Source organism: Euprymna scolopes, chromosome 41, assembly GCF_053919585.1.
Source record: "Euprymna scolopes isolate OS-2025 chromosome 41, ASM5391958v1, whole genome shotgun sequence".
NCBI lineage: Eukaryota > Metazoa > Mollusca > Cephalopoda > Sepiida > Sepiolidae > Euprymna > Euprymna scolopes.
In genome coordinates, this window is record NC_136522.1 from 69,657,404 (window position 1) to 69,685,115 (window position 27,712).

Consider the following 27,712-nt stretch of genomic DNA (forward strand, 5'->3'; position numbering starts at 1 on the left):
CACATACAGACAGACAACTGTCCTTTATATAATAAAAAGAGACTAGCGTCCAACATTGTCGTAAAATATGCTTAAATATATTTATTATTATAGAGTTAATTCTCTATTGATTATTATATTGTACCCAATATATAGTAAAACAAATATATGACTTGTGTGCCATCAGCTAGCTAAAACCGTGCCAGCCTGAATTGATACTGCTTGAGCTACAAGATGGATAAGAAATAGTTAAAAAATGAACCGACTATAGCGCATAAATGTGTATTTGTGCATGTATACAAAAGCATTTTAAGTCAACTTACGCTTTCCAAGTCCTAATTTTTTTTCCATTTCAACCCTCTTAGCAGATATTTTTACCAGCTAAAAAACCTATAAAAGAACAATCCACAAAAAACAAAATGCAATCATCTAACTCGCATTGCGCCGCTCTGTGATTTTGCATCTTGGAGATGTAGTTTGAAAAAAAAAATGGAGGTAGACGGACACACAAATATAGTGAGGTTTATAAATTAGATTATATAGGCAACGTTGGATATATCTGCAAGCTTTTTCTAAAACTAATAAAAAAAAAATGCAATTGGTTTAAATTTGAAATAAATTAATAAATGGTGCTGCTTACCAGTAGTCCACACCCAATGGCCTTCTTTGGCATTGTCGCTGGCACCAATCCAGACCCCATTGTTGGACCAACCAAGTTCTTTCGAATCCAAGACACTTTTTAAAAAATCCATCGTCTCCATGTCATGAATGTGGACAAGTTCTCCTCCTAACCACAAACAATAATCGCGGGCTTCGTCCCAAAATTTCTCCACGTTTATGAACACATAACACATGTTACGGAATGTGGCCAAGTACTGTCGCGTATTTAACGCCACACGTGGACAGCCAACGTTGCTAACAGCTGAAAATAAATAAAAGATACACTGTTGATAGTCATATATGTATACACACACACAGAAAGGCTGTCGAAAAAAATTTACTCACCCTTTGAATGACAATAAAACCTTTATCAATCTATCTATAAAAGTGAACGTGTCTGTGTGTCTGTATACATTTCCCTACGCAATAACTCTGTCAATTTTAAGTCTACAGACTCGAAATTTGATATACAGGGTACTGAGATTCGGAAAAATCGATGTGATCGGTTTTTGGCCAGAAATTTGGCGATTAAGGGGTCAAAGTTCAACGATTTGACCTTTGAGAATTCTACCAAACTCTTCCTACAATTTTGGGTCTAAACACGTGAAATTTTAGATATAGATTCCTTGGACATGGATCTGACTTAATAACTTTATTTGAGCTCTAAACAATAAATTTTAAGGGGTCATAATACGGGTCAAAGTTAAAAAAAATTGACTTTTTTTTGGGGGGGGGTTGCTCAGCATACACCTCAAAACACCCGGGCAACGCCGGGCACCCATGCTAGTATATCTATAAATGTGAACGTGTGTGTGTGTGTGTGTGTGTGTGTGTGTACATTTTCCTACGTAATAACTGTCAATATTCAGTCTACAGACTCGAAATTTGATATACAGGGTACTGAGATTTGGGAAAATCTTTGTAATACGTTTTCAGCCAGAAATTTGGCTGTTAAAGGGTCAAAGTTCAACGATTTGACCTTTGAGAACTCTACCAAACTCCTCTACCAATTTTGGGTCTAAACACTTGAAATTTTAGATATAGGTTCCTTGGACATGGATCTAACTTAATAAATTGAGTTGAGCCCAAAACAATAAATGTTAAGGGGTCATAATAGGGGTCAAAGTTAAAAAACATTGACCACTTTTTTTTTTTTTGCTCAACATACACATCCAAACACCCGGGCAACGCCAGGCTGAAATGCTAGTTTAAGATAAAAATGGAATAGCTATAAGTGCAGAAGACAAATGTAATTGAAAAATCACGAATGTTCAAATTGATGAGAATTTCTTGTTAATTACATGTATCATAAACATGCTGACGCACCAGTTCCTGTTAGATTGCCGAAGTTAAGCGACGTTGAGCTTGGCTATATTAAAATGGGTGACCATTTCGTAATGCCAGGTGTTTTTTTGTTTTCTAATGCATACATGTTTTGAATTTACTAAGTACACACACACACAAATGTATTCACACTTCGAATGACGATAAAACCTTTATTTATGAACATAGAATGAAATGGAATAGCTGTGAGATCAGAAGACAAATATAATTGAAGAACCATGTTTGCAAATGTTCAAATTAATGACCATTATTGTCCAGATAATGTTGATTATAGTTAAAGTGTGAGTACATTTTTAGACTACTTTTTATATAGATGTGTGCACGTGTGTAGCTTAATTTCCGTATGTTTTAATAACATATATATATATATATATGTGTGTGTGTGTGTGTTAAACTTCATTAGTTACTTAACCCATGGAAAGCAATCACCTCTGATTATTTATATTATAAAATATACATAAGATGTTTCAAAAATGTACTCACACTTCGAATGATAAAACCTTTATTCACGAACATAGAATGAAATGGAATAGCTGTGAGATCATAAGGCAACTATAATTGAAGAACCATGTTTGCAAATGTCCAAATTAACGACCAGACAATGCTGATAACAGTTTAAGTGTGAGTACATTTTTTCGCTATTTTTATTTAGACAACCTGTATATATAATAGAAATGTGAAAAATTGATGATGAAAATGAAAAATTGAATAAATATTTATCGACCCATCAAATTCAAATAAGGAATTATAATAATGAAAAATTAAATTAATCCATGGATTTTCCAGGATAAGCTCTTTTCATCAAAGGTATTTTCAGCAGATCCAAAAATTCAATCAATTAACAAATTAGCTAATTAATCAATTAATGAAATAATAATCCGTGAATCCAAAGGAAAATAAGATGGCTTAAGGACAGGCTCTTCTCATCAGAGAATACAAATTGGTTTAAAAAAAAAAATTTTTTTAAATTAAAAAAAAAAAAAAGACTTGGCATAAATTTGAAAATTGTTTTTAAATCCCCGAAACATTGTTTCATGGTAAACAACTGATGATCCCTTGAAAAATAAATTATTGGTATTATAGTAAATTCGAGAGCGAGTTGATGCAGTGATTGCAGGTGATTAAATGACTTACTGACTAGATGGTTTTCTAACGAATGATAAAAAAAAATTTTTTGTATAGTTTTAAAGGTTAAAAACTTCAAAGACTATATATATATGAAACTTTTTTTTTTTGTGAAGCAAAAGTAATTTTCAATACAATGACGGTTTTAAAAAAATCCATCAAAAATTTAAAATCAACTAATCAATCGATTAATTTATGAAATATTAATCCGTGAAGTCGAATGGCAGAATCTGAAATTCAAGTATAAATAGATTATAGTATAGTGCAAAAAAACTTTGTTAAAATTTGGAAAAGAAAAAAAAAAAAAAATGAAGTTTTATTCAATAATATATCAGATGTGAAGAGGTTATCGTAACATCCAAAAAGTCAATAAGTTTGAAGAAATTGTACAGTAGAACCCTAGGATACGTTTTTTTTCAGGTTACGATGTGGAATCACAATGTTTTTTCCCGGTCCTTGGTTACAGTATTTGCCCCGCCTTACAGTGTTATTTATATATGTGTATTATATACTGTACTGTATTTTGTTACTAATTTTTAATATGTACTGTATAAAATTTTGCTTAGGCCCCACTATACGACAATTTCACCTTACAATCCCAACCTCGAAACAGATTAATGCCGTACCCCGGGGTTCTACTTTACTCCGTAAGGTCCAACAGTAATCTGATGAGTAATGTGATATGAAATTCCAAAAATATAATTTAATGAGGGATTGCAATATAATGAGACCCAAAGACTACTATCCTCTTGAGTGGTGTGCTTTTTGGTTGACAACAATATGGCAACCTTCAAGTCCAATGTAAACAAGTTCTTGTTGAGCCATCCCCATTTTCTACATACAATGTGCGAATGCACATGCTTTAACCCGTCTTAATCCAAATTCTACCCAATCTACACCATTAATGATTATTATACTACCACCTTACATCCATTAACCCTTATCCTCGAGTGGCCTTCAGGCCTGGATAAGTGTTGACTCCCTTGTAAAAAAAAAACAAAAAAAAAACAAGCATGCGGGGTCCCCATTCCACGAGTGAATAAATCTGTTCTAGCAAAAATTTACTTTTACCATGACAAATGTTTGTACAAAAAAAAATCCAAGGTGTGGTTATTAAGAAAAGTGAAAATAGATGAGCGGACAAATGAAAGTGAATTACTAGGTCCAATCCCTCCTTTGTCAGGTGATCAATAAAATGAAAGCAAATAAAATATCATGAAAATATCTTTAATATATTACGTTTGAAGGGAATCAATTTATAAACGAAGATTACTATTTATGCATATATTATTATGGTATTAATTCACTTACACAAATATTTAACTATATATGTGCAGACTTTGTCTATTTGGACTGATGAGGTATTCAGCTTAAAAGTGATAAGCATGAAAAAAAGCAAAATTCAGTGAAAAATAGAAAGAAATTCATTTCTCTCCGGGAAGCCACGTGAACAAGCCACTGCCAATGATGCAGAAAACTGATAATCTCAACAAATGTTACTTTGATGTTTGTTTGTCTGCGTCAGACTTTTAAGTTAGAAATTAAGTTCAAGTAAATAATTGCCATTTAATCTCTCTCTCTCTCTCTCTCTCTCTCTCTCTCTCTCTCTCTCTCTCTCTCCTTAGCAGATTATCTCCATTTAAAACCTTAAAGAAAGCCCAGCAAATGTCTGTTAGAGAATGGATCAAGAGAGAAGGAGGTGAGTAAATTATATTGTAGACATGTTGACCGGAAGTGAGGGTCAGCTGATCGGATGTGTGTGAGTCACGTGATCAAGTTAGCTGAATTGGAGAGATTGAGTTTTGACATAGAAGACGACGGACGCCTTAACAGTCGTCTCCTCCCCTCCAATGGGGGGGGAGCGCTGACATGTGTGGAAATGAGACCAAGAAGAAACCACGCAAGCCAGAGATTCACTTCCATCCTTCTGCAGTCAACATCTGGAAGGTGAATAAAACTATAAAACCAATTCATCGTTTTGGAGTGATTGAATCTTCGTTCAAACAGGTTCCCGTCTCCCCTCCAAGACACAAGATGAATTCAGGTGGACTAACATCGACGACGCATGAAGGTATGTCCAAATAATACATGTACCACACACACACACAATGGCATATGAATGAATAGACTGAACAACTAGACGATCACACGACACGGTCCCCCTTATTAGATAACAACACAACACGTCTCTTTGTATAATCTTTATGCCTGTAAAGAAGTCATTTAATCTCTCTCTCTCTCTCTCTCTCTCTCTCTCTCTCTCCTTAGCAGATTATCTCCATTTAAAACCTTAAAGAAAGCTCAGCAAACGTCTCTTTGTATAATCTTTATGCCTGTAAAGAAGTCATTTAATAATGGAGAATGAAAAAATAAAAGGTAATTCACATTCTATATCTGTAAGACATTTAAGCTTGTCAATGATTATTAAAAAAAGTCGAAAAAGATTAAATGAATTAAACGCAAAAGTTGTGTAAAAGAGAACACTAAAAGAATTTTGTGCCATTATTTACAATTACTGTACCAATTTTTATTTTGTGCCATTTTTTACGATTACCATACCAATTTTTATTTTGTGCCATTTTTTCACAATCACTGTATCAATTTAAAATTTTGTGCCACCTTTAACAATTGTATCAATTTAGAATTTTGTGCCATTTATTTCACGATTACTGTGTCAATTTAGAATTTTGTGTCATTTTTTTCACAATTACTGCACCAATTTAGAATTGTGTCACTTTTCCCCAATTACTTTGTTAATTTAGAATTATGTGCCAGTTATTTCACGATTACTATATCAATTTAGAATTGTGTGCCATTTTTTCACAATTTCTGTGTCAATTCAGAATTTTCTGCCATTTATTTCAGGTTATTGTATTCCGATTTTGACACAATCAACGATTATGCATTTCGATCGGTTTCAATTGTTCATTTATTTAGTTTAAGAATGAATTATTTTATTATGATTATTATCAATATTGTTGTTGGTGTTAGTCTTGTTTTTATGAATTCTACTCTGTGTAATTACTGGTAATTTCATTTCATCACAATGTTCTAAGAAAATAAAATTACTGACCAATGAAAAAAAAAAAAAAAAAAAAATCCCGGAAATTGAAAATGAAAAAAAAAACAAAATGAAAATGATTTCCCGCCAAAGAAATGCTGAAATAATGATCAGAGAAACGAGTCTCAGTTCAATCGGTTTTGTTAATTGACACACTTGGGCTGAAATCAATACGTCAAGAAATAATAGCATTATTTCATCACCAGGATCGTTGTACCACTGTTGATGGTGATGATGCCCAGGCCGAACATCACCACTACCATCACAATCAAGCCTATCATATCATGCCTATAATCATCAGCATCACCACCACCACCATCAGGCCAATCATCATCATCACCACCAGGTCAATCATCATCATCACCACCAGGCCAATCATCCTCCTCCTCCTCTTACTTCTGCTTCTTTTCCGCATCATCATTATCAGCAGCAATAATGATGATCATCACCATCATCATCAGGTTAATGATCATCACCACCACCATCATCATCAGGCCAATCATGATCATCAACACCACCATCAGGGCAATCATCATCATCATCACCACCACCACCATCAGGGCAATCATCATCACCACCACCACCATCAGGCCGATCATCATCATCACCACCACCATCAGGGCAATCATCATCACCACCACCACCATCAGGCCAATCATCATCACCACCACCATCAGGCCAATCATCATCACCACCACCATCAGGGCAATCATCATCACCACCACCACCACCATCAGGCCAATCATCACCACCACCACCACCATCAGGGCAATCATCATCACCACCACCACCACCATCAGGCCAATCATCATCACCACCACCACCATCAGGCCAATAATCATCACCACCACCACCACCATCAAGCCAATCATCATCACCATCATCAGTCCTATCATAATCATCACAATCAGGCCGGCGTAAATGATGATGATCATCACGATCATTATTGCTGCTGATAATGATGATGCGGAAAAGAAGCAGGAGTAAGAGGAGGTTTTGCTTCAAACAATGGAATACTCATGAATTCAGCAACAGAAAAGCAAAAATTAATAAAGTAATTACTTCGATGACTTTTATAGTATAAACATTTACAAAAGAAAAAAAAATCTATATAAATGCAAGGCCGATCAAAACAACATTTTAAAGTATTATGACATTATGGTATTGATTTTAAAGTATTATAACATTATGGTATTGATTTTAAAGTATTATAACATTATGGTATTGATTTTAAAGTATTATAACATTATGGTATTGATTTTAAAGTATTATAACATTATGGTATTGATTTTAAAGTATTATAACATTATGGTATTGATTTTAAAGTATTATAACATTATGGTATTGATTTTAAAGTATTATAACATTATGGTGTTGATTTTAAAGTATTATAACATTATGGTATTGATTTTAAAGTATTATAACATTATGGTATTGATTTTAAAGTATTATAACATTATGGTATTGATTTTAAAGTATTATAACATTATGGTATTGATTTTAAAGTATTATAACATTATGGTATTGATTTTAAAGTATTATAACATTATGGTATTGATTTTAAAGTATTATAACATTATGGTATTGATTTTAAAGTATTATAACATTATGGTATTGATTTTAAAGTATTATAACATTATGGTATTGATTTTAAAGTATTATAACATTATGGTATTGATTTTAAAGTATTATAACATTATGGTATTGATTTTAAAGTATTATAACATTATGGTATTGATTTCATCTGAGTAGTGACAACTTTTTTGTTTGGCGGGGGTGGGGGGGATTTCTTCTGGCCGGGGATCATATACAGTGATGACTAAAAATATATGTGTTACCAACTCTAAATAAAATTTACCAACCATAAACAAAATTTACCAACCCTAAACAAAATTTACCAACCTAAACAAAATTTACCAACCTAAACAAAAGTTACCAACCCTAAATAAAATTTACCAACCTAAACAAAATTTACCAACCTAAACAAAATTTACCAACCCTAAACAAAATTTACCAACCCTAAACAAAATTTACCAACCTAAACAAAATTTACCAACCTAAACAAAATTTACCAACCATAAACAAAATTTACCAACCCTAAACAAAATTTACCAACCTAAACAAAAGTTACCAACCCTAAATAAAATTTACCAACCATAAACAAAATTTACCAACCATAAACAAAATTTACCAACCCTAAACAAAATTTACCAACCCTAAACAAAATTTACCAACCCTAAATAAAATTTACCAACCATAAACAAAATTTACCAACCATAAACAAAATTTACCAACCCTAAATAAAATTTACCAACCATAAACAAAATTTACGAACCCTAAACAAAATTTACCAACCCTAAACAAAAGTTACCAACCCTAAACAAAAGTTACCAACCCTAAACAAAAGTTACCAACCCTAAACAAAAGTTACCAACCCTAAACAAAATTTACCAACTCTAAATAAAATGTAGCCAAAGTTTAATATTTTTTTTCTCACAAGATCTAAATTTTTCACACTAAATCGAACACAAGTTGTGATAAATAATTGTAACAAAATTCAAATGGGTCCCCATCCTGTGAAAATGTTGATATATGACTAGGAATTAAAGTTTTTTTGGGTTTTTTTTAAACAACAGAGTGTTTACATTAAATTTCAAACATGTGTAAAATTAAACGTGTTTAGTCCATGTTCAAAAACATGACTAGAAGGTTCCTTGTCATCAGGTTTACTTTAACGTTCATTTTTACAAGCTGGCATAGATTTGCTTTTAGAAACAGACTTCCAAACTAACTATAGAAGTATATATTAGAATGAGAGTGAAAATGACTGCAACTTTCTCTGTAAAACACTGCAATTTTAGACTTATTTCCCGGTTTTTAAATCTGTTCAGTTCACTGAAATCTGAAACAATTGTGCCGATATGAACTCTTATGTAGAAGACCTTTTTTTTTTTTATTTAAAAACATTTTTGCAACAAATGAAATTATACAATGTGTCCACAAAGTCTTTAGACAATTTTATAAATCCATTAAAATATTTTAATTCTTTTTACATCAATTAGTTGTTATGAAAACGATCAGTTCTTGAAAGAATAAGACAGTAAGCATACAGAACTGACCGGACACGTCTTCTGCAGCAAAATATTATGAGGGACGTTCCAAAATTAATTGTCTCGATATAAGTTCTGGTTCTGTAGAAGCACCTTTTTTTAAATTATATTTTTAAGGAATGTAAAAACAAATATCAATAAACGCTTTTTTAAATTTTATTATTTAGCAACTATATTATATATAAGATTATATCGCAATACAGTAAATATTTGCATAGCCAGGCTCAATGTTGCTTAACTTCGGTGATCTGACGAGAACCGGTGTGTCAACGCAATTATGCCGTTTAAGCAGCGTTGAGCCTGGTTAGTACCAGATGGGTGACCATTTGGGGAATTCTAGGTGCTGTATGTGCTCTCCGCTTACCTCGGCATTTGTTTCCAGTCGCCTTATACATACACTTCACTTGCCACTGGTATTTAACAATGTCGACTTAGGAGAGGTGTGGTTGGAGATTGCGGACCTACTGCCACAAAAATTTCACGCGCAGGCACCCCTTCATGGGTATCTATAGTCTATTATAGACTGAAGGAGCCCATAAATATTTATGTGAACTTTCTATCATGTTTAAAATTAAACACGTTCAGTTCATGTCAAATGTTAAGCAGAAGGGTCATCATCATATTTACAGCTTTTGATTCAATGAAACAGGGAGGAAAAAAAAATCAACTTTACTTTATTATATAGAAGAGGATGTCAGGACAAATTATATAAGGCGTTTAACAGTAACAACATATTTCTATAAAGTTTAATGCACGTGTATCAATTGCAGTCACAGAGGAGCCGTTGCTAGACTTTATGTATTCCATCGTTACGTCCATGGAAGTTCATCACGTTTCACCTGAGACTTCCTGTTGTTGACGTCACATCCTTACATGAAATCGTAGTTTGAATAGAATTATTCACTATTCTCCTGAATTCTACTTCATTTTGAACACTATTCTTGCACACCTGTTCACAATCTGGATACATTATATTCTAGTGCAAGTTCAAATCAAAAGGTCACATCGTCGTAGAAACAGTATAGGAAAGATCCCTGAATGTAAACTGGACAATAACTCAACCATAAGACCATTTTCTGGACACTGTGCCAAAATATTTGAAACACAGTGGCACCAGATTACTCTTACAAACATTTTCATTTGGCAACTAGGCGATCTCATATTTATTTCGAGAAACCGTTTCAAACTCAGTCAAGAATCTTTCTCCTTATAACACATTCCCAGCAAGAACTTATCACCACAACTTGAAAGAAATTTGTTTGCTTCCTGCATGTGCTTAGCATCAGGTGGAATTTCCACGAACAGAGTTTGTTTCCAAAAATTCCCATTTGTAGAACACATTATTGCAAGATGGCTTTCCTTCGGACTACAACATGATCGTCTTTAAATACAATATCAGCAAACATTTGGCATAAACTGTCCTCAATCAAAATTTGTTCATTCCGTTCATTTTTTGCTTGAAAGCTATAATAGCCAATCACATAAGGGAAAATTAATTTTTTTGTAGTATAGATTAAAAACTGGTTATCTTGCCTGCTTGTTTGTTTGCAAATTGAATGTATTAGACTGTGGAAAGAAAGGAAAACTGGATGAAAAGTGACACTTTACAGGCTGACATGCATCGAATAGATTTTAGAAATTGGCTTCCTAACTAATCTATCTGTGGCCCGGTGTTTATTTATCCCGCTTTCTCTCCGGTCCATTCTCATTATTTCTTCTCATGTTTTCCTTGCCTTTCACCTGTTAACTGACCTCTGCTATCTCAACTGTTCTACATCTACTAACCTAAGAACCCTCATCTATTCTTTTAAAAGAGCCATACCGTCAAAGTCTCTTGTTCTGCAAGATTCAGTAGCAATAGTCGCTCTCCATGTTTCAGTTGTACTAAGTGCTAAATACGGCACAATAACATTGACACACCAGTTTTCACTAGATCACCGAAGTTAAGCAACATTAAGCCTGGTCAGTACCAGATGGGTGACCAATTTGGAAATTCCAGGCGCTGTATGTAGAGGGATGTTGACACCTCCTTGCAAGATTTGAAAAAAAAAAAACAAAAAAACAAAAACATTGTCATCTCCCCTAATGGGGATATACATGCAACTGGGGACCGCTTATGAATTTCATTCTCCCATGAAACTTCCTCCTTTAGGATAAAGGAGGTCAAACCCACCTTAGGGTTGGTGTCAGACACACTAAGTGTTGAATATTGGGACTCTACGTCAGTAATTTTTATTTTATTTTTTTATTTATTTTTTTTTTTTTACATGGGGGTCACCACTTATCAAGGCCCGGAAGCCACTCGGGGATAAGAGTTATTGCCTGGACAGTAATCAATGAGATATTATCGTAGTAATCATTAGTATTGGAGATTTGATAGAGTGTCTTACTTAAGGGGACGGTTTGTCAGGAATTTGTTTATGTTGGACTTGAAGACATCCAAGTTGTAGTCAGGTGGGAAACAGACAAACGGAAGAGAGTTCCACAGTCGTGCATTTCTGAGAAAGAAGCTCTGTTCATGGAATCTACGTTTTGATTTAGGCATAGATAAAGAGATTATTTTTAAATGTCAAGACGGTGATAGTGAATTAATGATTAGGATATCATGATCTGCGCATGTAAGCTTAAGTGACCGACTAATTATATATATATATATATATATATATATATATATATAAAGCTGAATGTCTGTGTGTGTATGTGTCTGGTCACAAATAGGCTCCTATATGGTTGACTATTTTAAAAAACTGATTACATATAATGATAGAAGATGTATCGAGACACAGGAATGGGTATGCTTGATCTGGCAGAATGGTGGTTCATTAAAATTGTGGGGTCTGCGTTCGCGCCTGGTCCACAACGTATGAAAAAAAAAAAATTTTTTAATTAAAAAAAAAAAACGTTTACAAGTGTTTTTGATATAGATGTACATAAGAATACTTTGATAAGTATGTTTTAACTTAAGTAGGGATGGTATAATAAAATTGTGGGGTCTGCGTTCGCACCTGACCTCCATAGAATGGAAATAGGCACAAACTTTTATAAAGACTTTTCATATCTATCTGTGTAAGTATACTTTGATAATTATGTTTCAGTTTGAAGAAATCATGGGGTGTTCGTTCACGCCTGACCTCCATAGAATGGAAATATGTCACAAAGTTTAACAAGATTTTTTAATATAGATCGACAGAATATTGTGATAAGTGTTTCAGTGTGAACAGGTATGGTATAATAAATTATGGGGTTTATCTATTTTATTTTTACTTTCATCATATTTTGCTTTGGTTTTGATACACCCAAATTCGAAGCTATCTCTTTACAACCCTTCCTTTTCATAACCTATCATACTTTAATAAATCAGAGTCCATTTTCTGTAGGCTGTTTTTGAACCCAGTCAACGACGGGTACTTTTGCTAGTATATATATATATATATATATATATATATATATATATATATATATATATATATAAGATAGGATTAGTCTTTTTTGGAAAAAAGAAAGACAGCAGAATGCTCAATTAAGAGGAAAATCCGAAGATATCTGAAAAATAAGAGCGTATTTATATTTTATGTACAGAATGTTGTTAGATGAGATAAGTCATTGGTACCGTCGGTTTCAAGCCCAATAATTAGGACCGTTTTAGATATCCATATCAAGCTCTCTTTGATGGAAGGAGATGAGTATTGACTGAAGAGAGCTTTATATGAATATCTAAAACGGTCCTAATTATCGGGCTTGAAACCGACGGTACCAATGACTTATCTCATCTCTAGAAGTGTAAGCCATGTTTAGTTTCAGAAACGTTTCTGATGGTTCGTTGTTCTAAACAAGTCTTGAGAGGTGACTGGTTTGCAGTAAACAGTTCCACAGAGCAAAATATTCTTACCGTGTCGAGACGGAAAAAAAACATGTGAAATTGCTCCAGAAAAGGTTTAATATTTATGAAGCAATTCTGGTTTCTGATTGGTTGGTAGCAGAACGTGAATTAATTCGATTCGTCAGTTCCTAGCAGCATCGTTTATAAATAGAGTCGTCCGGCTGTGTGGGATCATACCCCATTACAAGTCCAAAATATTGTAACATTATCTAACAACTTTCTGTACACAAAATATATGCATATTAGATAGATATTTGAGGCGTTTGTTTTGGTTTTGTTTAGAGTTAAGCTAATTTTTATCTCAGCGGTACAAGAGAAAATTGATTTGGAAGCATTTTATTGAACTCTTGCATATATCATCTCATTGTTTAAATGCTAATCGATGATTGCTTTTACCTATTATTCACTATTGATCCACGTTTATTGGGTTTTTAAGTTATTTAAAGTTGCTCAGGAATTTTAAAAGGATTGAAGACAACTATTTATCGCTTTCGGGGTCAGAGAACAAACAAACTTATTTTGAGCCAGAGTCGATAAAAAAAAAAAAATTGTGTATGACATCATATATAGATATATAAATACTATGATTTTTTTGCCTGTTTTCAACGAGCAAAAGTTATAGGCTGTTGACTTAGAATGAGTGTTTTATGGCGAATTGACGGTTGAAGTGGTACTCATTGTTGCATTAAATACTAATCCCTAATTGTGCATCAATTGTTTTATCGTTATTTCCATGGCAGGTGCTCATCTGAACTCCAACCTCTGGTCCCCCCTCTCCAATCTTTCACGAAAAACACCCATCTAACTGAATCCACTGTGAAAAATTTCCCCCACTCTTTATCTGTGCCTAAATCAAAACGTGGATTCCATGAACAAAGCTGCTTTCTTAGAACTGCACGCCTGTGGAATTCTGTTCCGTCTGCCTGCTTCCCACCTGACTACAACTTGGATGTCTTCAAGTCCAATGTTAACAAATTCCTAATGAACCGCCCCCTTAAGTAAACACTTTATCAAACCTCCACACTAACGTACTGTACTTGCAATAACCCTTATCCCTGAGTGGATTCCGGGCCTTGATAAGTGGTGACCACCGTGTAAAAAAAAAAAAAAAAAAAAAAAAAAATCAAATGGATACCATAATAGTTAGTTCGCTGCACTTTCTTGTAATCCATAAAAAAGTTCAGCTGAGTAATTCCCGTGGAAAAAATGTGCTAGATAGTCAGATATAGATAGACAGATAGACATAGACACACATAGATAGACAGACATAGATAGAGAGGGAGAAGGAGGGAGGGAGAGAGAGAGAGAGAGAGAGAGAAAGGGAAGCATTAAAATATGTAATGTTATTAACAGCATCGACGACCATGGCTCTCCAAGGGAAGACAAGTAAAGATGGTAGTTTCCCCCACCCCCCACGTTGCTTTCTGTCTTGATTTAGAGGTGTATCTCCCCCCCCCCCCGCGAGTTAAACGTGCCCCGTGCCTAGGCATACCAACTTGGAAATTTCTACGACTTGGCGCAGTAAATACATTGTGCCTAGCCTTCCCAAATGATCACCCACTTGGTACTGGCCAGGCTCACCGTTGCTTATCGTTGATCATTTGGTGAGAACTGGTGTGTCAACGTGATTGTGCCGTATATGTGCAATACACATCAGTAAATAATACAGAAAATATTTTCATATAAATAAATATCATTCTATACGATTATTCGATTTGCAATTTTAAATTCGTAAACTTAATATGGTTTAACAAAAAATATTCAATGTTTTGTTTCTACTTTAATTTTACGTTTATTTTCTTAGTGAAACTTGATTATCCTGTATTAATTGGCCTCCTTGATGTGAATTCTCATAGAAAATTTGTTCTTAAAAACAGTAATGCAAAAGTGGCAAGTGCTCGTCTGAGCTCCAATCTATGGTCCCCCTCCCCTCGCCAAACTTTCACGAAAAACACTCGCCTAGCCAAAACCACTATCAATAATTTTCCACACTCTTTATCTGTGCCTAAACCAAAACGTAGATTCCGTGAACAAAGCTTCTTTCTTAGAACTGTGCGCCTGTGGAACTCTCTTCTGTTTGCCTGCTTTCCAGCTGACTACAATCCGATTGTCTTCAAGTCCAACGTAAACAAGTTCTTGATGAACCGTCCTCCCTAAGTAATCCAATTTTACAAAATTTCCACTACTTATGTTTACTACGCTATAATCATATCAACTAATGTATACCCATTAAACCTTATCCTCGAGTGGCCTCTGGGCTTTGATAAGTGGAGATTCCTGTGCAAAAAAGAAGAAAAAAAAAAAATCTATATACAGTAGAACCCCGAGATACAGCATATAATATATATGTATATAATCAAATAAAATTATAAATAACACTGTGAGGCGGGGCAAATACCAAGTAACCGTGGGCCAGGAAAAACATCGTATTCCACACCGTAACCTGAAAAAACATAACGTGATTGGGCCGTATATGTACAGTACACATCAGAAAATACTTCATTTATGGCATCATGAAGTTAAAAAAAAAAAAAAAAAAAAAAAAAGACAAGATCCATTAAAACAAAAAATCCATCAATGATATTACTTTATTTTAACTGACATTCAGCACAATTCTTTTTCGCATCTAATAAGTAAAAGATTATAAAAAAATAAAAATAAAAACATATATAGCAAACCTTACATGTAATTAGTATGTGCCGAAACAATTGTTTGTTCCTATAATTAAAGAAGGAGTTTTCTGACGAACATAATGAGTTTTTTTAACTATGAAAAAAAGCAGTTAAATAATTAAGAGCACACACACTTTTTTTTTTTTTTTTTTTTTTTTTTACACAGTGGTCACCACTTATCAAGGCCCGGAAGCCACTCAGGGATAAGGGTTATTGCAAGTACATTACGCTAGTGTGGAGATTTGATGAAGTGTTTACTTAAGGGGGCGGTTCATTAGGAATTTGTTAACGTTGGACTTGAAGGCATCCAAGTTGTAGTCAGGTGGGAAGCAGGCAGACGGAACAGAGAAAGAGGCTTTTTTTATGGAATCCACGTTTTGATTTAGGCACAGATATATACACATACACAAAAACACACACACACAAAAGGAACTTTGCGTGTGGAAGTTCGTTCACTATGGACTCTTAAACGGCTGGACTGAGTTTTTTTTTTTTTTAAATTTAACACAAATGCCTGGCAGTGTTGTTAGATAGGCTTTGTATTGGAATGTCTTTGATAAGTATCGATAAGCGAAAAAAAATTCAATGAATGAAGGAACAGACGATTTTGATTAAAGTTGATGCCTTATAGAGCCTGATATCACAAGTGCATTTGAGAAGTTTTATTACCGCACAAGTAGAAAGGCCCGGCATATAAAATCAACGGTAAGTTCTTTGATATGACATGAGCGTGTTCGAAACGGAGGTTTCTGGTTCTAGCACAACTGAACCATGATACTTGACTTTTGCATTTTAATTAAAAATTTTAGAAAATCGATAGTAGGTTCTCTACAGTGCAATGTAAACTACAAATTATTGTAGATAAAGTCGCTGCGGGGAGGTATGTGAAACTTTCTCCTGGTGCACCGTTATAGGTCCCCAACTAGAGCAGGTAATCAATCGATTTAATTGGAAAATGGGCCATTTCATCGATTTTGATGACGATAAAATATGGGATTGTGAAACATTCGTTAATCCTCATTCAATCCTGGGCAACATCGGTTTCAGAAAAAACATCAGAAAACAATGCTTCATCATTTATGACATCATGAAATAAGAAAAAGACGATATTACTTTATTTAAACTGGCATTTAATATTTTTTCTCATTTAATAATAAAAAAAAAAACATATATAGCGAACCTTACATTTAATTAGTACGTGCTGAAACTGTTTGTACCTAGAATTAAAAAAGGTGTCATTTTTGGGGTTTTTTTTTTTACAAACATAATGAGTTTTTTTATTAACTATGATAAAAAAAAAAAACAGCTAAATATTTAAGAGTACATACACAGATATATATAAAAGAGTTTTGTGTGCGAGTTCGTTCCCTATGGACTCTTAAACGGCTGAGCTGATTTTTTTTTTAATTTCAAAAATCTACTTTGTGTGTCTGGCAGTGTTCTTATATAAGTTTTGCATTATAGTACACACACACACACACACACACACACACACACACACACACACACACACACACACACACACACAATAAGCATTAAATAATGTGGAATAAAGGAGAAAATAATCATAAATGATAAAGTAAAAAAAAAAAAAAAAAAAAAAAAAAAAAAAAAAATGACAGAATCCATTAAAACAAAATCCATCAATCATTGATATTTTATTCTAACTGACATTTCGTACAATTCTTTTTCTCGTCTAATAAGTAAAAGATTATAAAAAAAGAAAAAGAAAAAGAAAACCCTGGCATTTATTCTTGCAATGATTGTTCTGTCCAATTTTAACATTTTATATTCCTGAGTAAAGAAAAAAAAAAAATCAAGACTTCATATACTTAAGAAATATTAATTAGTCCTTTGTAAATAACTATCTATACATACTCGGCGTTGCCCGGCAATCTTTATTTTCATTTTTAAAGAGCATAAATTTTTCGAGTCGGGGTTGGTTAGTTGGTTGTTTTTGTTTTATGGCATATCAACCCCTTTCAGGTCATTTAATGCCAAATCCAGTTATTTTGGAGAAAAATCTTTTAATAGAATATATTTGTTTTCAAGTCGGTTTCTATTTAACCCATAGTTAGGACCCTAATAGGTCAGAGTGGACCTGGGAGCAATGGCAATTAAAGGGTGGCTCCACACTCCCCAAAGCCCGCAAATTGGGTCCTCACCATCAGATATAGTTTAGCGTCATATCCAGGACCGACGAGTCGGAGGGGGGGGGGACACTGAAAGAAGGGTTCAAAGTCACAGCACTCTTTCTGAAGCCAAGCATGGGTTTCTTTGGACTTGTGGGCCAGTGCAGAGTCTGCTCATTGAACATTGTGTCACTTTCAGACATGATAGAAGGCTCCTATTGCTCTTTGGATTTGTACACAACTTGCCAACTAGTAGATGGTCTGCAACAAAAAAGAAAACAAACAAACAAAAACAAAACAAAAAAAAACGATTTTCATCAAGTGGAAATGGAATCATGTCTTTTATAGGGCGACAACTTTATCGTTCCATCCTGTAAAGTCAATTCTCTATCGATTATTACATATTTCATTGTACCTAATATATAGTAGTTATTTCAAAAGTACAAAGTAAATACGACCTGGGTGCCATCAGCTAGAATAGAAAATATTTAGCAATATTCACTACCATATGATCTAAGGATAACTGGATATCAAAATTTAAAAATTAACGTATTAAACATAGGAATGTGTGTGTGGAGGATACAAATTAAGTCGACTTATGCCTGCCAAATTTAAATTATTTAATTTTGACCCTTTAGCAGCATCAAATTTGGACCCCATATACCAAGTTTAAAGTCTGTAGACCAAAAACTGACAGAGTAGTAATATATATATATATATATATATATATATATATATATGGTGATTGTCACTTCTTGACAGAAGAAGACCCCCTTTCTTTTGCTTTATTGTTGATTACTCATTCATTTTCATGTATTTTTGAAATATCTTTTTTCTTTAAATTATATACACATATATACACTTATACACACATACATATACATGTAGAGATGTGATCAAGATGCATCAATTCCTATTTTCTGTGGCAATGAAGGTGGCTCTTCAGACCAGCTCTGCTCTTACAGTCTGTTGCAAAGGTCACACTTGAGCTGAGATTGATGGATGCCAACTGGTGCTGCTCTACTGTGGACGCTCATTATATATATATATATATATATATATATATATATATATATGAATAAACAAAAGGTACAAAGGGCGTTCAATAAGTAATGCCCCTGACCCATCTCCAGTTATCTGATCTAGCTGAAATTTAGCATTTGCAATAATTTATATCTCTATGGATTATGTAGCAAATTACAGTTCTGAGCTAATGTTTTTTTTTTTTTTTTTTCATATTTTTTTACATGGAGGTCACCACTTATTAAGGCCCGGAGGCCATTCAGGGATAAGGGTTATTGCGTGTACAATAATCAGTGAGATAGTATTGTAGTAATCATTAGTATTGGAGATTTGATAGTGTCTTACTTAAGGGGGCGGTTTGTCAGGAATTTGTTTATGTTGGACTTGAAGACATCCAAGGTGTAGTCAGGTGGGAAACAGGCAAACAGAAGAGAGTTCCATAGTCGTGCATTTCTGAGAAAGAAGCTCTGCTCATAGAATCTACGTTTGGTTTTAGATAAAGAGTGGGGAAAATTATTCACAGTAGTTTCGGCCAGACAGGTGTTTCGTGAAAGATTGGTGAGGGGGGAGGGACGAGATTGGAGCTCAGACGAACACTTGCCATGGAAATAACGATAAAACAAAGACAGGATCGCAACGTCTCTTCTGTGGGAGAGACGCTGCAGGGAAGAGAAAAGGGCATCCCCCACTAAGCTACGAAGTCTTCAAAGCAGGATAGGCTGTTTTTAGCAGCTCCTCTCCAGATGTGGCACCAGTACTCCATCCTTGGACGTACTTGGCTTTTATACAGATAGAGAATTGCATCAGTAGTGAGATATCTTCTGGAGCGGTAGAAGGATCCCACCATTTTCCCAGTGTCCTTGGCAACAGACTTGATGTACGTGCTCCATTTCAGATCAGGTGTAAAGGTCAAACCCAGAAGCTTGTCAAAACATGGAGCCTCCCCAAGACAAGAGTCATCCATTTCAATTGATGTGAGATGGAGATCAGAACGTTGATGATGTAAAGATAGAAGCTTGGTTTTGGATGAATTAAAAGTGACCAGCCACCTCTTCCCTTACTGTACCACGCGCTCAAGATCAGAGGAGAGAGAATTAGAGAGAACTTTGTCATTTACAGCCTTTGATGTGTTGCCGTAGATGGTTGTGTAATCAGCATAGATGTCAACGAATGATTAAAGTATGTGTTTTGGGAGATCATTGGTGTAAATCCGGAAGAGAGTTGGGCCCAGGATGGACCCCCTGAGAGACTCCAGCATTAATACTCTGGGCCTCTGATTTCTGCCCATCAACCATTACTCTTATGAACCTATCGGAGAGAAATGATTTAATGATTGAGAAAACACTTCCAATGATACCGTAGCTGGAAATCTTGTGAAGTAGGCCTTTATGCCATACCTTATCGAAGGCCTTCGATATGTCAAGAGCAATTGCCCTGGAAAGGAACCCTTTGTCAAGAGATTCACTAATCCTACGAGATATAACCGTTAGCACATCTGTTGTAGATCTTGCAGAAACCATATTGCATGTCACTAAGTAGGTTGTTTCTGCTGAGGTGGTTGACTACTTCTTTATTTAATATGGATTCCAGCAACTTACTCATGACACACAGGAGATTTATTGGTCTGTACTGAGGGGAAGATGACTTATCACCTGAATTCTTAAATACAGGGCATACTGATGAGGTTTTCCAGGGTGTTGGGAAGCACTTCTCCTTAAGGCAACGCTTAAACAGTTTTCTAAGTATGGGGGCAAGTTCTGGTTGGAGCTTTTTTAACACTATAACTGGAATGCCGTTAGGGCCAGTTGCTTTACTGGAATCAAGGTTCTTGATTAGCTTGACAACCTCACGCACAGATATTTCTATGTTGCATAGCGCGTTGTCTGTTATAGGAGGAAATACGGGGAGTTGATGGCCTTCGTCAGATAGGGTAGAATTAGCTGCAAAGTTCTTTGCAAATAGTCTGGCCTTGATTTAAACGTGTTTGAACCAAGTTTACAAAATTGAGTGTGTTCAGTGTTGCGCAGTGATCTGGATTTTGTATTTTAAATACGCACTAACATGGTTGAATGTCCTCCAACTCGGGAATCTTTTTATCAAACTTGGGAATCTGCGCATAATTTGGAACGGAACACTTTTATTTAATTCATGAGAGTAGCATGCTTTCGTTTCGTTAGCCATGACTGGGTAAAAGTCGCAAGTAATTCGCAATTATATTCTCAGCAGTATTCTTCTGTACCGAGGATTGAACCTTCAACCTTCAGAAGAGAATCACTCAGAAATGAAATTTTTCCTAGTACTTTATCCATTACGCTACTGGTCTGTGTGGAAATTCCGTAAAGATTCCTGAGTTCGATAAGATACACCTGAAGATGATCAGAGGTTACATTGGCCGAAACATTGTGAAATTAACTCAAGATAAAACAGTTGTTCAAATAATCATTGGTTTTCTTTGTTTTTTTGTTTTTTTGCTTTATAAAAACCGATATTCTGAACTTTAATATTTGTTTGCAATTTTCAACTGCTAATTCGCTGTCAGTCTTATCTCTGTGAAAACAGCGACTATATTTACATTCTTTTCTTGTTCCAGAATAATCGATCGCAGACAATTTTGAACTTGAATATTTGTGCAACAGACACCAAGTTCCTTTTGAAATATGTGCTGGAATGACAAATATGAGTATTTCATACCCCCCTCCCCACTTTAGTGTTGCTTTATAGCATATCAACTTTTTTTTTTCGGGTTGTTTTATTTAATGCGGAATCTAGTTAAAAGTTTTTATGGTTCAAGTTCTTTATATTTTCAGATATTTATTCATGGTGTTTGGTTTGGTTGTTTTGTTTTACGGCATATCAACCCTTTTCAGGTTATTTAATGCCAAATTCGGTGACTTTGGTCCAAAAAATTTTATGCTTCAAATTTTTTATATCTAATATTATTCATGATGCATGTTTGTAATTTTCAACTGATGATCTATTTTTATATATATAAGAGAAAAAAAAAAATTAAAACTAAATTGAATTTAGGACTTTGTAAATTGTTTTTTGGAGTATTCAGTCGAACAATAAATTTTGATTGTAAATTTCAACTTAGTTTTAAATTTTTTTTCTCTTATAATACGCTCTACTCTCTATTGCGTATTGAGCTTTTTTATTGGTTGGGATTAAAATATCTATATATAAATACTGGTATTTATATTAGACTAGCGGAGGGTACCCAGCGTTGCCCGGGTGTTTAGAGGTGTGTGCTCGGGCGGTGGGGTAATCAAAACATAATAAGCGAAGTAAATATTTTTAAATATTAAATAAAAATTAATTACATAAAAAAAAAAAGTTAAAACTTAAAAAAATTGAAAACAAAAACAAAAAGAACTAATGTAAGGCAAACGAAAAAGAAAAACACCTGAAAAATGGCTTAAATAAGCCGGTTTCAATATTAAAATTTAAAAAAAAAATCGGTGGGTACCCGACGTTGCCGCCCGGGTGTTTTTGGGTGTGTGTGGTCGGTCGGGGGTGGGGGGTGTTAATGAAAACCTAAGAATAAGGGAAGTAAAAAAAAAAAAAAAGTTACGTGAAAAATGGCTTAAATAACCCTGCTTCAATATCAAAATTTAAAAAATCGAAAAAAAAAAACAGAAAAAAAAAAATACAAAAAAGATATCTCACACCACAATTCGAAACCAAAACCTTCAGATAATGACCCAGCACTCTAACCAACTGACCTAAGACGACGTACACGAAATCAGTCATTTTTTTAAAATCTTTAAACTAAATCAGGTTACGACGTCGTATGACATGCGTAGAAGCGAATTCGTCATGAGAGTTCGGTTTTAGAAAAGTGCTGATTTCAGGATGGAGAAATTAACGTTTTTGGCCAATTTTTTTATATTTGTCGGGCGAAGGATGGGGCTTTCATAGGAGACCAAATTTGTTAATTTTTGTTCTGTCTATCAAAAGTTTTTAGCAGACATACAAACACACACACACATTTTGCCTTTTATATATATACTAGTGAGGGGTACCCGGCGTTTCCCAGGTGTGTTACATGATAAGGGCTGTCCCCTGTTCATGTAAGTATAAAAATAGAGAGATTAGTTAAAATGAAAATAAGAGAAAGTATAAATCGAACCCTGGACATAAGTTTTAAAGAACAATAGGTTTAAATGGAATGTCCAGTAAATTGTTAATTCGGATGAAATAAATAATAAATAAACTATTCAATTGTTAAAAGAATGTGGATAATAAAATATGAGTTAAATAAATTAGATATGTAGGTTAAATTCCTTTGTGGAAACAACACAAGAAAAATAGGTTATTGGGAAATCAATGTCGAAAACGTGCAAAGTCGCGCATGTTGAAACACGTGAATTTTGCTCACGTGGCTGGGATGCATGGATTCTCAATATAGAAAGTGGGAGTTAGTTGGTCGTAGAGACAGTCAGAGAGACAGTCAGGGGAGACAGAGACAGGCGGACGTCTGAAGCGAGACGTCACTTCAGAAACTAAGATGTGAAACTTTGAGTTCTTAATGAGGAAATCCCGACCGGTCGTAAAAAAATAAATTATCATGTGTTTTGGATAAAGCTCATCTTTGTGTTTGTGATTTCTACAAAAAAGTAAATTGTATTGTTATTATATGTCTGCGTTATAAAATGTCATTACAACAACATCTCTCTCTCTAAGATACAACATCATATGTAATAAGACAAGAACTCTCACTAAGACACATATCATTACTAATAAGAACTCACGTAACATACGCGCACAAGTGGTATCGTCTAATAATACTAATAATAATCACTATATAACAGGTGTTTTGAGGTGTGGGGGGGGGTAAAAAAAAAGTAAGTATGAGGATCGAACCCAAACCGTTGAGGCAAAGTTGTAAATTAAAGTGTGAAAAAAAAAACATGCGACGTTAACCATTGCCCCACTGCGAGATGCTAACGGAAACACGTTTGAATTCATTTAATTACTTGGATTTGGCAGGTTCCCGTTTTAATGAGTTAATAAGGTCAAGTTTGACTGCGGGATAGTATTCATTTACTGCTGAACGCTCCCCCCCCCAAGATGTTATAGGAAAAAGACTAACCCACATGCGGCGAGCGACAAATGTTGAATATTTATCTTTCCGAAATCGAGCAAATTAAATAGACAGGCGAGCTTCATTGTTAACTGTGAGATATTACGATTTATATGTGATATAAAAAGTTTTAAAAAGTTGTTAGACGAGCGACTGCTTCTCTGAAAGAAGCCTTTTGTAGACATACAGAAAAAGCGAACACACATACATACATTTTCGCTTTTATATTTATAGATAGATTATAGTTTACCATTGCATATATCAGGTAAATACTGCATCCTTTAGATTTCATTACTATATGTAACTCCTGCTGATATTTTCTTAAGTAACAACTTGTACATTTCAGTTGACCCCTTTTTTGCTCGATATTTTTGGCGCCTTTTAACATCATCTTGTCTGGGTCATTTTGACATTGAATTAAATTTAAAATAGAAAAGCCAATCACCATTCAATTTTTTTTTCTCTCTTCACTCATTTTTCTTAATTATGCCTTGCCTCGGCAGCCGAGTTTAACGCATATCTTATTTTTCTTTTAATAATATTATTGGAATTCTTTCTCCTTTTCCCTGTACCTATTTGTGAATTATTCCACAGATTTCTGCCTTTTGGATTATTTTGGACCATCTTCCAATTATGTGATTCCCTTGGATTTTACTTGTGCGAATGGAAATTTAACTAACTTTCTTGGATTTTACCGTCATTGGATACTTTACCTTTCACCAGACTATCCATTCACATCAAATCACTTTTTTTCTTTTTTTGTTATCAAGCTCTTTGACTTGTAGTTTCATCAAATACTTTGGCAAGCAAAATCCGATCCCGCATTTTGCTAAATCCTACCCTCTGATGAGAAGGAAAGTATTTCTTCGGAACTTCACGGATTAAGGACAATCCACTTATTTAGTGTTTCCTTTTCAAATTAAATATGTTTTTAACTCTTTTTCAAAGTGTTTTTAACATGTTTTATTAACTACCTGTTCTTGTATATATATATATATATATATATATATATATATATATATATATAACAAAACATCTATATTCCAAATTCCTAGATGTTATTTGTCTCATCATTTATTTATTTCAACATTTCAAAATGCCCACTTTTTACAGCACCTGTTCTGTAGCACAGAAACAATCATTATTATTATTATGCCAATTTTGAATATTTTCTTCACTGACCAATCAGAAAAATAGGAATTTTTTTATCTTTGAAATGAAAACAAAAAGAATTGGGCTTGATCATATAAATCTGGAAAAATCTGAAGAATATTGCATTGTGTGTTATGAAGTTCATAACACACGACGAAACTATTCTTTGATTGTTTCTGCGCTACGAAACAGATGCTGTAAAAAAAAAAAAAAAAAGACATTTTTGACATGTTGAAATAAATAAATGGTAAGATGAATAACATCTTGGAATATAGCTGGGTTTTTTTTTACCTATTCATATATGCTCTGCAGTTAAATTTAACATACATCAAGCTTCATACATACAAAGACATAAATAAAAGGTGAAATATAATTGAAAAAAGATATATGTTCACGAAACAGTGACTATATTTATAGGATTATCGATCACAATTTTCAACTTCAATATTTGCAGAAGAGACACTAAGTTTAAATATTTCAGACTACAAAAAAATTTTTTTTTTTTTTTACTAGAAGGTACTAAATCCCACCCCCACACAGTAGAGATCCCTAGATGCAAAAGATCCTTCTACTCCAGTAGTTTCTTCCCCAGAACCGCTAGACTCTGGAATTCCATTCCAGGATCATGCTTCCCTAACTGTACTGACATGCAGAAGTTCAAGTGCAACGTGAACCGACATCTTGCTACCCAAATCCCTACATAGTGCCCCCGTAGTTGCTGACCCTGATAGTAGCCCCCTACACCTGAGTGGCAATGTGCCTTGTTTGGGGTGAAAATGTAATAAAAAAAAAAAAAAAAATTTTTTTTTTTTTTTTACTAGAAGGTACTATCAAGGCCCAGAGACCACTCGAGAATAAGTGATGATCGGTGATAGAAATTGGGTAGGTTTTGATTATTTTGATAGGATAGCTCAACAAGAACGATTTCTTAGAGGCATGAAACTTGGTTTGATCTTAGATCTGTGAGGCAAGTTGTCACTTTCAAAATCCTCCACTCTATAATGAAGGATACTGTGTATTTATTCGTATATAAATAAATGCACTTTCATCCCATTATGCAAAAGTGAGTAAAACAAGTGCCTTATTGAAATGATAATAATCTACATTAAAACAAAAAAAAATTACTGAGGGTGTACCACCATGCGTTTCCTCTCTTGACAACTCTCCAACCCCAACATTGTGTGCCGTAGATTTTTTTTTTTTTTCTTTCATCTTCTCTCGTTCTGGTTCTAGCTATGTTGTCCTCTTTCATGCCTTGGCAACCATCAGCAGGGTACGCACGGGTTAACAAGTATAAAAAGACAGGCTCCAATGCTTAAGTCGTTTACAGTGTGAAAAATAATTTGTGAAACAGCGTACCTTTTGTGCATATTAATTAAATTGTGAACAAACAAACAAACAGACAGGAATACAACTTTATCATAATACACACACACACATATACATATATATATACATATATATATATACATTCTATATATAGAAAAGGCAAAATGTCTGTTAGCGTGTGTGTGTGTGTGCACACATTTTGTGTATGTCTGACAAAGGCTTTTGGGGAGGGGTTGCTCGGAGGAGGTGACTGTTTCTCAGAACAGTTTACATGTTACCTAGATTATAATATCTCCGATTTACAAAACGACGTTGTGTGTATCTTTTATTTGAATGACTTTTACACGCTATTTTCACGGTATTTCTTAGTCTCTTTGGCTTTTCTGTATAAAAAAAATTAATTTGCGGTATTTCTTAGTCTCTTTGGCTTTTCTGTATAAAAAAAATTAATTCGCGGTATTTCTTAGTCTCTTTGGCTTTTCTGTATAAAAAAAATTAATTTGCGGTATTTCTTAGTCTCTTTGCCTTTTCTGTATAAAAAAAATTAATTCGCGGTATTTCTTAGTCTCTTTGGCTTTTCTGTATAAAAAAAATTAATTTGCGGTATTTCTTAGTCTCTTTGCCTTTTCTGTATAAAAAAAATTAATTCGCGGTATTTCTTAGTCTCTTTGGCTTTTCTGTATAAAAAAAATGAATTCGCGGTATTTCTTAGTCTCTTTGGCTTTTCTGTATAAAAAAAATTAATTTGCGGTATTTCTTAGTTTCTTTGCCTTTTCTGTATAAAAAAAAGAGAAACTGAAAGCAAAATCGTGTTCTCTGCCTTTCGTGCCGAGACGTCCAGAAGGCAATCAGCTTTGATCAATGCGGGGTGGGGTGAGGCGGACTCGTCATATCAGACAATTGCTATTCATTTGGACACTCCCCCTTTTTATGGGGATTTAAATGTCAACTGAATTAAAGGAATAAATTATAAGATGGTTGAAATCATGAATTTTGGAATATAGAGTTGTCATTCATTCACTATATTGCTCTGTAATTACATTGAGCTTCTTAAATAAGAATTGGTATATATTGTATTTATTTGTTTCCCCACCAAAGCAAATTAAGCACAAGGCCGTTTTTAATATGGGGTAAAAACCAGCTCCCCTAAAAGTAGGCGAAA

At 34.2% G+C, this 27,712-nt stretch overlaps 1 protein-coding gene across 1 annotated transcript in view; it reads right to left on the reverse strand.

Annotated features, from left to right (window-relative positions):
- Positions 1-27,712, reverse strand: part of LOC145266606 (uncharacterized) — a 155,045-nt gene that overhangs the window by 69,524 nt on the left and 57,809 nt on the right. The window contains exon 2 of the mRNA XM_080122500.1: positions 620-901. Coding sequence (XP_079978626.1) covers positions 620-901 — 282 coding nt within the window. The remainder of the gene's footprint in view (positions 1-619; positions 902-27,712) is intronic.